We start from the raw sequence: 11,849 nt of genomic DNA, 5'->3' as shown, positions 1-11,849 counted from the left end.
TCATCGGGAACCTCATTGGTGTTTATACATTTTGATTGTGTAACCTTTCCTAGCCCATTGAGTGGATTATCAATGGCCCTTTGCTAACATTTATAAAGAGCCATCTATTGCCCATGTCTCTCTCAAGGAAGGAGACTCCAATAGAAAGCATCTGGTCCTTGAAGGAACCATGGTCCATCATTGGAAAATCCTTCTCCTAAAGAACTTATCTCAGATCCATATTCCCCTTTCCTTGTCAGTGTTCCTGACCCCTATGCTTTAAGAATCCTTGCTGCACCTATAGAGGACTAAGCTCAAATCTCCAGTGCCCATGTAAAAGGCTGGCCATAGCTGTGTGTGCCAGCATTGTGAGCAGCAGGGACACAGGATTGCTGGGAACTGCTGGCCATCCACCTAGCTTCAGGTTTAGTGAAAGATAATCCTGCCCCCTTGTCATGACAGGGCTTTTCTGTAGCCCTGCCTGTCCTGGGACTCTCTACAGCGGCCGTCCTCCAACTGAGATCAACCTGCCTCTACCTCCTGAGTGCTTGGGTTAAGGGCGTGCACCACTGCTGCTCAGTCAAAATATCCTTCATAAGGGGGACCATGATAGAGCAGAACACCTGATGTCTTCCTTCAGTTTCCATGAATGCACACATGTATGAATATATCAAGTGCACACATATATTCTCAATCCCGTACGTACATAATACACATACCATAACTATCCAGACACATACATATGAACAGAATGTTCAGACACCACACACATGCAGGCACATACACACTAATAAATCTCCATTTGCTGTGAGGCCCATCACACAGGCGTCTGACTCTCTTGGTAGAGTCAGTGACTAAAGGGGGATGGGTTGCTGCTTACGGCCAGGGTATCAAGGAGCCTTGAGGGACAGTTTTTTTCTGAGCCTTATTAGGCCCTCATCGTGAGGTGGCAGGCTTAGGTGAGAGGTGCATTCAGTGGGCAGGAATATCTAAGCTGCACCCACTGCCCTGGGACTGGGGGCACCAGAGGTGTCCTCTAGAACTTTAGACGGCTGGGAACATAAAAGGTATGATTTGAGGTGTTAGAACAGTTCCCTTGGTGGGCAGGGGTGGCTGGGATTTGCCAGTAGGAGGGGCCAACTCTTAATTTCGTTCTGCCCCCATCAAGTAGAGAAACTCTGGGCCAGCCTTCAAGTCTCCCAACCTCAGTTCCATGCAGATCCCTAGCAGGGCACCAAGGTGTTGAGTGTGGCAGGGGCGGGGCCTTGTTCTTTTCAACTCTACTCTTACAGAGCTCTCTTTATCCACAAGGACTGGGAGTGCAGAAGCAGATTTGCTGCTCCACACCCCCACCCCCACCCCCACCCCCACCCCGCACCCCCACACCAATGTTCAGTTTTCTTATTGGTTGCAACCACTTGCTGCCTATGAAGCAGAGTCAGTCTGTGGGAGGTCACCGGCATGGCACTGTCCCGGGCCTGGATGGTTGGCCGGCAGCAGCTATGGGACCCACTGCTCCCAGCCTCGGCTCCAGAGGTCTTTAAAAGGTGGAGTTTTCCCCTTTGTCTGGATTCTGCCATCTCTGACTTAACAATGCTGAACAAAGTTAAGTTTTAAAAATCATTTTTAATAATGAGGGGAGAAAACAGAGGTCCAGAGCGGTGCTGTGACTTGTTCAGAGTCACACAGGATGTCAGGGACAAAGGTGGGAGGCATGGGTGTGGATATACCAGAGGCTAGTGACAAGCCCAACCCCTCTACCTCCCTCCCATGCCCCACACAAGGAAGGTCCTTTCCTATTCCTGGCTTCTCTGCCAGCCTGAGAGACAGAATAAAGAAGGAACATTTCTGAATATTTATCAGGATGGTCTTGTGGAGTGGGTAATGGCTTTTGCTGTTTGACATCTGTTTCCCAGGAGACTCTGGGAAATGCAGGAGCAGAGTCCCCAATGGCAGCTGAGGACTGCGAGGAGGCGAGGTACCTGCTAGTGGAGTTTTTGTCCCGGAGCAAGCTGTCTGCTCAGACTTGACCATGTTTGGGCATGGAGGCTCAACCCAGATGGGACTGAAGACTGCTTCCCTGGAGACCAGCTGGGAGACCAAACTTCCTGCTAGAGCTACCAGGCCCGACTTGGGGTGGGGGCAGGGGGGCCTGAGTGGAGAGAAACCATCTGCCAACGGAGACCCGGGGAACTGTGAGTGCTGCATCCCAGAGAACTTGGGAAAGGGCTTCTGGGAAGCCGGGGCTGAGGGGAGATGGTGGTTGACAGCAGCCTGTGATGGCATGGATAGGGTGGTGAAAATCCCTACCTCTCCTGCTGCCCAACAGAGTTCTGGGACCGGCAGGCCTGCCTGGTCTGGGCGTCTCTTTTGTGGCCAGCCAGTCCGGAGCAGTCTTGTCACTTGTCATCAGGATAGGGGTTGACAAACAGGCCTGGCAGAGTGTACCAAGTCTCATTGGTTCCTCAGTTAATGACAGCTCCCGTTTATGGAGGGCTCCTACTACAGCAAGCAAGTGCTCAGCCCAGCAGTGCTGGTGGGTCCTGCATCAGGACTCTGCATCGGTGGGCGCTATTTTTCTTGTTTTAACAGTTGCATGGTTGCTAAGCAGCAATGCCAGGACTTGATCTTATGTCTGATGGCCTTTCTTCTCTACACTCCCCCAAACCCTTACACACTCCATCCCCAGTTCTTCTAAGGAACTAACAATGCAACAGTTAAACCACACAGGACTCTTCTTTAACCCTTTCCAACTTTCTTAAATCAAGCCCAGACAAGGTGACTTTTCTACACAGAGTTTCATGTAAAGAGTCCTGAGATACTTAACGTCTCACAACAGGAATTGTCTCCCTGTAGTCTAACTGAAATCTCTTCTGTTATCATGGACACCCACTTCTTCCTGTCTTAAGTCACAGTGGATGTCAAAGCTTCACATCCTCCTTCTTTATGGAGGTTCTCATTAGGTCAACTGAATCCCAGATTCCCCCCTAAGTTTTACATTTAAACCAAATCCCATGACTGAGCACAGGAGTTGAAGTTTCTTTTAGAACTGACTCCATGTGGCTGGTGAGCCATTGGGACATTATGGGCAAGTGAGAGGGGCTGGACTTCTCTGGAACAGACGACATCCTTTCCTTTCCTTCTGAGCTCCCATGCTGTAGCTTTGGCCAGACTCATACATTTTGGGGATGTCTAGGAGTCTAGGAGGGCTCACTGGAAGAAGCAAGTACCACAGGAAATCCCCACAAGTGTGCTGAGCTTCTCCAGGAGATAATTGAGGATAATGGATGCTGAGTATTTAAAAGTTAACCATAGGCTGTTACCAAAGGCCAGTGCAGGCCCCTGTAAGGTCACAGCCCTATGGAAGCTGCAAAACCCCACGTATTATTATGCTTGAATAAGATATGTTGTTATGTTATCAATGTTATTTGGTTGCATCCCCCTCGTACCTCCCTCCTTTGGATGAACCCATCACTTGAGCTAGTCTCAGTTCTCTTTGCCTTCATGGTGCTAGAGATGACTGTTGCCTCCGGTGGACATGGGGAAGAAGCTGGTGATGGCCCAGAAGCGCGGAGAGACACGAGCCCTCTGCCTGGGGGTGGCAATGGTAGTGTGTGCCGCCATCACCTACTACGTCCTGGGTACCACTGTGTTGCCTCTCTACCAGAAAAGGTATGGACGTCTCCACTTCCTGGATTGACCTACCCTACCCTTGACCCCTCACAGTGGTTAGGACAGACAGGCATTCCTCATCCCCAGGCTCAGGGGTTCCGGTGCTGGGGGGGGGGGTGGTGCTGCACAGTGAGAGACCTCGCCGGGGCTGGTGAGGGATGACAGGTGCAGGATTCCGATGTCATAAGAAAATGGCAGCAGTCTGCACAAAAAGAGATGGGAGGTCCCTCTTTGCTGCGCACGCCTCTCCTTGCCTGTGCTTTCCCAATAAGTAGAGACTCTCCACAAAACTGTGACATCTGTTCCCCACCCCCAAGTTTTAGGCAGGAACCTCAGAGAGTGCTGTGTTCCCTCATGCCGCACGCTCTGTGACTTGCTACCCCTCCAGCCTTTAAAGGAGAGCTGTGGAATTCCTGATGGCTGTTGTCTTTGGAACAGACACACCTTGCTCTCCCAGCTTACCCTTCGCTCAGTCTCATGCCCTCCCTCTGGGCATATTCTGGCTCCAGACAAGCCTCTCCTGTCTGACCGTGGGTCTCCCACAGGATACAGCGAGCTGAGTCACCATCCATTTGCTTAGGAGTTGATGTGCCTCCTGGCCTCTTCTGGGCCTGGTCTGCCTCCTGGCTTTGTGATGCTGCAGTTGTGGCAGGCCAGAGTCTCACCCAAGTGAGGAGCCGCTGAGCAGCCGGGTGCCTCCCCGACTCTATTCTGACACCCTCTAACCCTGGAGACTACATGCCCCTCATATAGTTCCTCCTCTTTAAAGGAAATAGCTGAGACTCTGCAGCTACTCAGTCCTTGTCTCAGGTGCTGTGCCCCATCCCCACCCCCACCCCGCCCCCCAAAACCACCTATCCCATGTGCCATTTGCATCTCTACCTATGACTTGGAGATGATACAGTTAAGAAGGCCTCAGGCTTGCCTGTGCATTACAATCCCTTGCTGAGTATTTAAAACAACATCAGAGCCTGGGACAAGCACCTGAGGAATTCTGCCTCACTTTCTCCAGAGTGGAACTCAGCATGCTATAGGGATCTTAAAAAACAAAACAAAACAAAACAAAACAAAACAAAACAAAACTTGTCAGCAGAAGATCAATCATGGTATGCACTCACTGATAAGTGGATATTAGCCTAGAAACTTGGAATACCCAAGACATAATCCACATATTAAATGATGTCCAAGAAGAACGGAGGAGTGGCCCCTGGTTCTGGAAAGGCTTAGGGCAGCAGTATAGGGCAATACCAGAACAGGGAAATGGGAAGGAATGGATGGGGGAACAAGGGGAGGGAAGAGGGCTTATGGGACTTTCAGAGGAGTGGGGAGCCAGGAAAAGGGAAATCATTTGAAATGTAAATAAAAAGTATATTGAATAAAAAATTAGAATATAAAAAAAAAACTTGTCAGGTGTGGGGTGGCTGGCAAGAACCATTAGGTGGCAAATGTCCAAGAGCCAATCAGTCTCAGATTGTTGTGATTTATCCCAGAGTCCAGGACGATAGATAGAGCCATGGACCCAGTTAGTATAACACATTCATGGCAAAATGGCAGTCCCAGCCATGGGTCTCTCCAAAGGCTCTCAGGGAACCAAGAATTCAAAGTGAGTGTGTGTCACTTGTGTCTCTAAGGGATGCTTGTGTGTGTGTGTGTGTATTGTCTCCCCAGTGTGTGGACCCAGGAATCTACCTGTCACTTGATTGAAACCAATATCAAGGACCAGGAAGAGCTGGAGGGCAAGAAGGTACCCCAGTACCCATGCCTTTGGGTCAACGTATCAGCTGTGGGTAGATGGGCCATGCTGTATCACACGGAAGACACTCGGGATCAAAACCAACAGGTAACAAATGGGATATTAGCCTGACAGGTCTGTGAGCTTGTCCCCTCCTCCCCCCCACTGTCCATGCCTCTAAAGCCAAGATATAGTAACTCCCTAAATGGGTTATTATGGCTAGCTTGAGGTGGAGTCGTCCTTGGATCTTTCATGTTGGAATTGACTAACCTGGGTGGTTTGAATTGCCCCTAATTGGAAAGGGCACTGAGGTTCTGTGAGTCTCTGTTTCCATCCTTGTAAATAGATGCTAATGCCATACCCCAAAGGGTTATCCTAAAGTTCAGTGCTATGACCAAAGCACTGGTTTTGTTAGATCTAAATGGTTCTCATACATAGCCAGAGTTGAGATGCCCCAGTTTTATATGCTAAATTGACAAATGGTGGTCATCTGGGGCAGGGAAGCAGTTGTTACTTCTTCCATCGATGGAGTCTGTCAGTGGAACTGGGTGAATCCATGGGCCACCTGGGAGCCAGGGCCACAGCAACATTTAAGAGATTTCTCCTCATCTGCACCTCCCTTACTGTCAATTAGCCCTTCCTATTGCACAGACAGGCTGGTTCCCTTCCTTCCTTTCCATTCCTTCACAACCACAACAGTGGTTGATCCAACAACCACTGAGCCTTCCAGGTCAGACCCATGGGTCTCAAGAGGAGAGAGCTTATATAGGAACACTAACGTAGGGAGGGAGGGCTGGTGCTGGCTGCAGAGAACAGACAGGAGAGGGCTGGGCTCAAGGGAGGTGTCAGTGTGGCCCAGAGCAGAGAACAGTGGGGCCCGGCTTTTCAAAACAGGCAATCCTGTAGCCAGGGAAACAAGAGACAAGGAATGCACAGTATCCTGATGTGTGGTAGGACCTAGCATAGGCATGGGGAGAAGGATAGGCGACCTAGCATAGGCATGAGGAGAAGGCAAAGGCAGTGGCTGGAAGACTGATTCCAAAAATACCATCTGATGGAGTAGCCAGACAAGGCTGAAGGGCTACAGTCTACTTCCCGAGGATCTCCTCTGTGCAACTATGGAATTAATAACAGCATATAGATTAGAGCATCTCAACTCTGGCTATGCATGAGAGCCATCTAGACTTAACAAAACCAGAATTCTACACTAACCAACTGAGGAAGAATCCCAAAGTATAGATTAGTTGGTAGAGCTCTCTAGAGTTAAGCTTGGCTGCTATTGCCATGAGCCACTGGAGGCCCAGGGTCACCATTCTAGTGATGCTGGGGAGACAGAGCCAGTAGCCATGTAGAGTCATTTACCAGATGGGAGCCATGTCACAGCGGTCCCCAGGACAGGGGACTGTCACAAGGATGATAGAACAGTCAGAATTGAAGATGATGAGATAGAAAGGGCAAGGTGCCTGATGTGTGTGTGTGTGTGTGTGTGTGTGTGTGTGTGTGTGTGTGTGTGTGTGTCTGGCCTCACTGGGATCTCCAATGCTAGGAGCACAGAAGGAAGGGGTGGCAGTATGGAGAAGTCGGATTTGTGGTCATTGTTTGCATGACTCTGTCGGAGAAGAACCTTAAGGCCTACAAGGATTAGCTCCATTCCTCTTGGGCATCCAGCAACCATAATGTATCCCAGGGGTGAGAAAACCCTTTTTGAAGATGACATGCCATAGTTATGGTGTTATACTCCTGATACACCAGGGTTAAGGCTGCTTCCTCATTCTGAGGTTGCCAGCTCAGAGGAGCCAGAGGTAGCCCGAACCCTACTTGAGCTGTGGACAGTCTGTGTTCTTTCTTCTCTAGGAAGGGGGCTGTTAAACCACATACCCACAGACCACAAACAGAGAGGTAAGAGCAGCCTGCCATGCTGGGACAGTCAAGCACATGTCATTCTCCGGCCCAGCATTTTGGGTGTGGCTGGCTGATGCTCTGGGTTGGTAGCACGCCCCCTGGACATGGCAGGCTCCCATTCCTCCTCCGTGGCCCACTCTTCTCTCTTTCCATCAACTTCAGTCTAGGGAAGGGGTTCTAAATCCCTCTTTGCAACCTATGCTAACACAAGTGTAGTCCCAGACTAGAGACAGGGTCTTTATCATTTCAGCTCATGCAGATAACTCAGGGCTGGTTGTACCAGGCCAGGCGGAGAAGGGTAAAATATCCCAGTCCTTGGCTTGGTCCTAGAGAGTGAGCTTATGGCTAGGGTCTTGACAAACAGATCAAGAATGTAGAATCTAGAGGAACCTCAAGTACACAAAAGACACAGCAGTGCTCTGGGATGGGTGCAGATCCCCACATCAGAGCTCATGCTTTAAATGGGAAAGGAGCAGTTATTCCAGTTTAATAGTTAAGACAGCATTAGATGATGATGATGATGATGATGATGATGATGATGATGATTATCATTATTATTTCTTCCATTTTGAACTTGTAAGATCTGGGCTCTTGCTAAGTGCTTTACGTAACTTTCCTACTTTAATCCCCAGGGCAGGTCTAGGTAGGCACAACTACAAATGACTTCATAAGGTTTAGGACGGTGTGCTGGTTGTCAGGGTCACATAGGCTGAACCTGGGCCTGCCTGGCTCCACAAAGGAATCTTTGCACAATGGGCAATGTTGCTTGGTGGTGTGGCGATCCTGCTATTACACAGCCTGCAGCGCTCAACACCTCTGAAGGCCAGATTCCCCGGGAGCTTTAACTCTCCCTGGCTTGCTGGGGACTTGATCTGGCTGCAGCTCTCTTATTCCCCAGATATCAGCATCGAAATGAAACTTCTTCACGATGCTGGACTGGGAAGTTTAGATGGTAACTGAGTCCCGGGGGAGACACTAGCTCAATGCTTGCCCATTGGAGTCAGGTTTGCATATTTGACCCTGGACATGACTTCACTAGAGCATGGTTTTTGAATATCTCTACTTCCCCTCTGTCCAAAGGAGCCTATGGTGATGGGCACCCCCTCTGGTATTCCCCTTCCGGTCTACAGGGAGGTTCACCCTTGAGGTTCACAAGTGACACCCAGTCCTTCTAGTAAAGAAAGATAAAAGGCAGGTCTCTATTCTGGGCTGTCTTTCCAGAGCTTTGCAGCTGGGTCTCATCATCTCCGCAGGCCAGAAGGTTCCTAACAGCAACTACCAGTGCCAGAGTTTAAATGTGGCGCTGAGCTCTGCCTGCCTGGAGCTCTTTTCTGCACTTTCTCTCTTTCCTTTGGATTCTGTCACAGAGTCTCGTGCCAACATATTTTCTTTGGTTTGCAGAGGATTAGACTTCAAAGAGTCTTCGATTTGAATTTTAGCCAGTATTTTGAAGTCTTGAGAGTTTGTATTAAAATCAGGTTTTCTGGCTTCTCTGGATGTATTGATGCGTGGTGTGGTGTGTTGACAATTCTGACACTGAGGCAGATGCGAGCTGGTCCCTGTCACTACCCTGCCCAGCTTCATTTCTCAGTGCTACCTGCATGAGAACCCCGCCCCCATCTAATGGTTTAATGAAACCACGAAGGCTCAGAGAGGGTGAGCAATTTGCCTAAGATTTCACAGCAAATAGAAACAGATGCAGGTCTCCACCTCCAATAGCCCTGCATCCAGGTGTGCAGCATCATGGTGAGTGGCACCAAGGCCACCGTCCTTACGCAGATGCCAACTGTGCTTTCCAGCGGCTGAATCCTGAGCCAGAATCTTTTCTTCATACCCCGAAGCTTCACCCCAGGCCTCTTAGAAGTGTGTATTTAAAAGCCTAAGCCTCCCTGCTTCTTCCCCACAGTGCTCCTATATCCCCAGGAACCTGGACAACTACCAGACAGCCTTGGTTGATGTGAAGAAGGTCAGAGCCAATTTCTACAAGCACCATGATTTCTATTGCTTTTCTGCACCTCAAGTCAACGAGACCAGTGTGGTGTACCAGCGCCTCTATGGGCCCCAAGTCCTCCTCTTCTCCTTCTTCTGGCCCACCTTCCTGTTGACTGGTGGCCTTCTTATTATTGCCATGGTGAAGCTCAACAGGTCTCTATCCATCTTGGCAGCTCAGAAGTAGGCTAATCCCCTCTGATCACAGAGTGGAGTCTCCAGGAACGACAGAGTCCCAGACAGTCTACTCATCAGTCTCGTCCTCTTGTCTCCTTTTTCATTAGTTCAGCATCTTTGGAAAGTCATTTCTTGCTCAAGAATGTGTGTCTGTTTCCCAGTGACTTTGGAGGGCAAAGGAGCCACGGGTTACAGCTTCCGATCCCTGACTTCAGTTGGGTCATATCTGTTACCTACAATGTCACGATCTACCCCCAAGATGGTACATATTGTCACCTCTGTCCCTATGTGCTCTCTTTTTAGCATCTCAGATACCAACCTATCACATCCAGGATGTTGTCCTTGGCCAAATTCAGCTTTAACTTGTCATAAAAAACAATAGCTCTCATTTATAGACCAACTGAATGTATTGCTTTTTATTAAGGACATTAAATCACACACATATACACACACACACACACACTATTCTAAAATTTAAAAATACTGCTGTCCTTCAGTATCTACAGGGACCAGTTCTGTGACTTTCTCAGATGGCAAAAGTCCTATCTCTAAAGTGGTGAAGTCTTTCTGGAAGCTCTGTCCACCTTCCTATGCACTGCAGTGTCTCCAGATGACTAGTAAACACCCACTACAGTGTCAACACTGAAGATGATTTCATTCTAGGGAATACTGATGAAGAAGGGTCCGTCCATTCAATTATTATCCGAACACTTTCAATCTGCACTGATTAAATCCAATGGGGCAGAACCTGCCAATACAGATCCAAGCATGTACACACTCTGAGGAAATAAATACAAACGCCTCAAAATATTAGCCATGGCATGGTGGTTAATTTTAATTTTCCTCCTTAACTCTGCTCCTTTTTCTGTTATTTTCATTCTTCAATAATAGGAAAATTATACAATGTTTTGTTTGGTTTTAATCAGAAAAGTAGTACAAAGCTATTGTTTAGGAAAATGTTGAAAGGGGCCACCCTCAAGGAGATGAGGCTGGGCTGTAAGAGCCTTTCCCTCCCATCAAGCTGGGAAGACACAGCTCTTAGGCTCCCTGGAGGGAAGGAAGGTGCTTACTTCGGTAAGGATTTGCAGTTTCCTGTCACAGATGCTTTCAACAAATCCCCTACATACACAGGTGTTGGGCATTTAACATATTTAATGTTCATGACATTCGGATATAATTGGGGTTAGAATAGTGACCCCAAAACGGCACCATTGGCTTTATAGTAATGGGGGGGAGGGTGGAGACCTGAGGTGACAGGTTGCACTGCCTTGTCTTTTGGAGTTCTCTCCACATGCAAATGAACGTCACCATTATATCAACACACCGATTTGACACTTCTGCTCAGGGAACCCTGATATCATCTGTGGCCCTCTAGTTTCTTATCTGTGTCCCACCTCCTTTCAAGGACAAGTAGCTCATCATTCCCCCAAAGTGTCTCCCTCCAAGGTCAGGAAAACCACATTCTGATACTGCAGTATAGACTGCAAGATGTTACTCCTGGGGAGATTCACATGTAGGTAGCAGGGCTCTCTCAGTATTATTTCTCACAACTACCATATGAATATATAATTATCTCCCAAATTCAAATTCAATTTAAAAAGAGAAACCAAAGGTTCCAAAAAGGAGTCTGACTTTAAGGGGTTGCTTCGTGAAGGTTTCCAGGTCCCTGCGTTTGGGACTAAAAGACAGAGAAACTCAGAATATCCAAATAGCAGGAGAAACATGACACATCCCTTTAGAAGAATTAGTGTGCAGGGATGCCCAGCTCCCTTACCCATGCATTAGTCATGACGACCTTCATTTTCTTTGGGAAAAATGTTGCCGTCCTGTCAACAAGGACTGGCCTACTTCCATCAAAAGCCACGCCCATCTGTGCTCACAGAACTGCACGGGCAGCGTGAGTGTGAAACCGTAGGCATTTGAGCATGATGGAGTTAGATGTAGGGGAAAGGCAGTTCTTGGAAACAGTGGCTGCCTAGGAACAGGGGGGCCTCCCCTGTCTTGAGTAGGTCATGGCTAATGAGCATCGGGTGCTTTCTGTAGCCTTGCATTGCTTCTCACCAGTCATGACTCATGTCCGCAAAGGAGTACCTGGTCTATCCCCCAGGTGTCCTTTCTCCTAAATCAGCCACCATATGGGGATCAGAGGCAATAGGACCCCCAAGATTCTGATCTAATGTAGAAAGTTTCCTTGTGAGACACTCTAATAGTGCCAGGCCTCAGACAGCTTCAGCTCTTCAGCTAAGACTGTGACTCAAAGGAAGTGGGCCTCTGCCATGGTGAAGGTTCCCAAGGGAAAAGGAGGCTCTGCTCTCTGGAAGGGCAGAGGCCTGGAAGGGCAGGGATATTAGTCATATACATGGCTGCCTTCAAGGCGCTGTCTGCCTTCTTGCTCTGC

General features: G+C 48.7%; 1 protein-coding gene across 1 annotated transcript; it reads left to right on the top strand.

Annotated features, from left to right (window-relative positions):
- The first annotated feature begins 1,846 nt into the window (after positions 1-1,846).
- Kcnmb1 (potassium calcium-activated channel subfamily M regulatory beta subunit 1) lies at positions 1,847-11,520 on the top strand. The gene is made up of 4 exons (XM_052196685.1): positions 1,847-2,174; positions 3,494-3,651; positions 5,320-5,491; positions 9,192-11,520. Exons 2-4 carry the CDS (start codon positions 3,518-3,520, stop codon positions 9,459-9,461), a joined length of 576 nt encoding a protein of 191 aa, XP_052052645.1. The 5' UTR covers positions 1,847-2,174; positions 3,494-3,517; the 3' UTR covers positions 9,462-11,520.
- Positions 11,521-11,849: the final 329 nt, after the last annotated feature.

This window comes from Apodemus sylvaticus, chromosome 10 (assembly GCF_947179515.1).
Source record: "Apodemus sylvaticus chromosome 10, mApoSyl1.1, whole genome shotgun sequence".
Lineage (NCBI taxonomy): Eukaryota > Metazoa > Chordata > Mammalia > Rodentia > Muridae > Apodemus > Apodemus sylvaticus.
This window is presented reverse-complemented; position numbering and strand designations above follow the sequence as displayed.

Excerpts from the sequence above, each read along its gene's own strand:
- Kcnmb1 (XM_052196685.1), top strand. The coding sequence starts at position 3,518 with ATGGGGAAGAAGCTGGTGATGGCCCAGAAGCGCGGAGAGACACGAGCC. Across the intron at positions 3,652-5,319 it reads TTGCCTCTCTACCAGAAAAG|TGTGTGGACCCAGGAATCTA; the intron begins GTATGGACGTCT and ends TTGTCTCCCCAG. Across the intron at positions 5,492-9,191 it reads CTCGGGATCAAAACCAACAG|TGCTCCTATATCCCCAGGAA; the intron begins GTAACAAATGGG and ends TCTTCCCCACAG.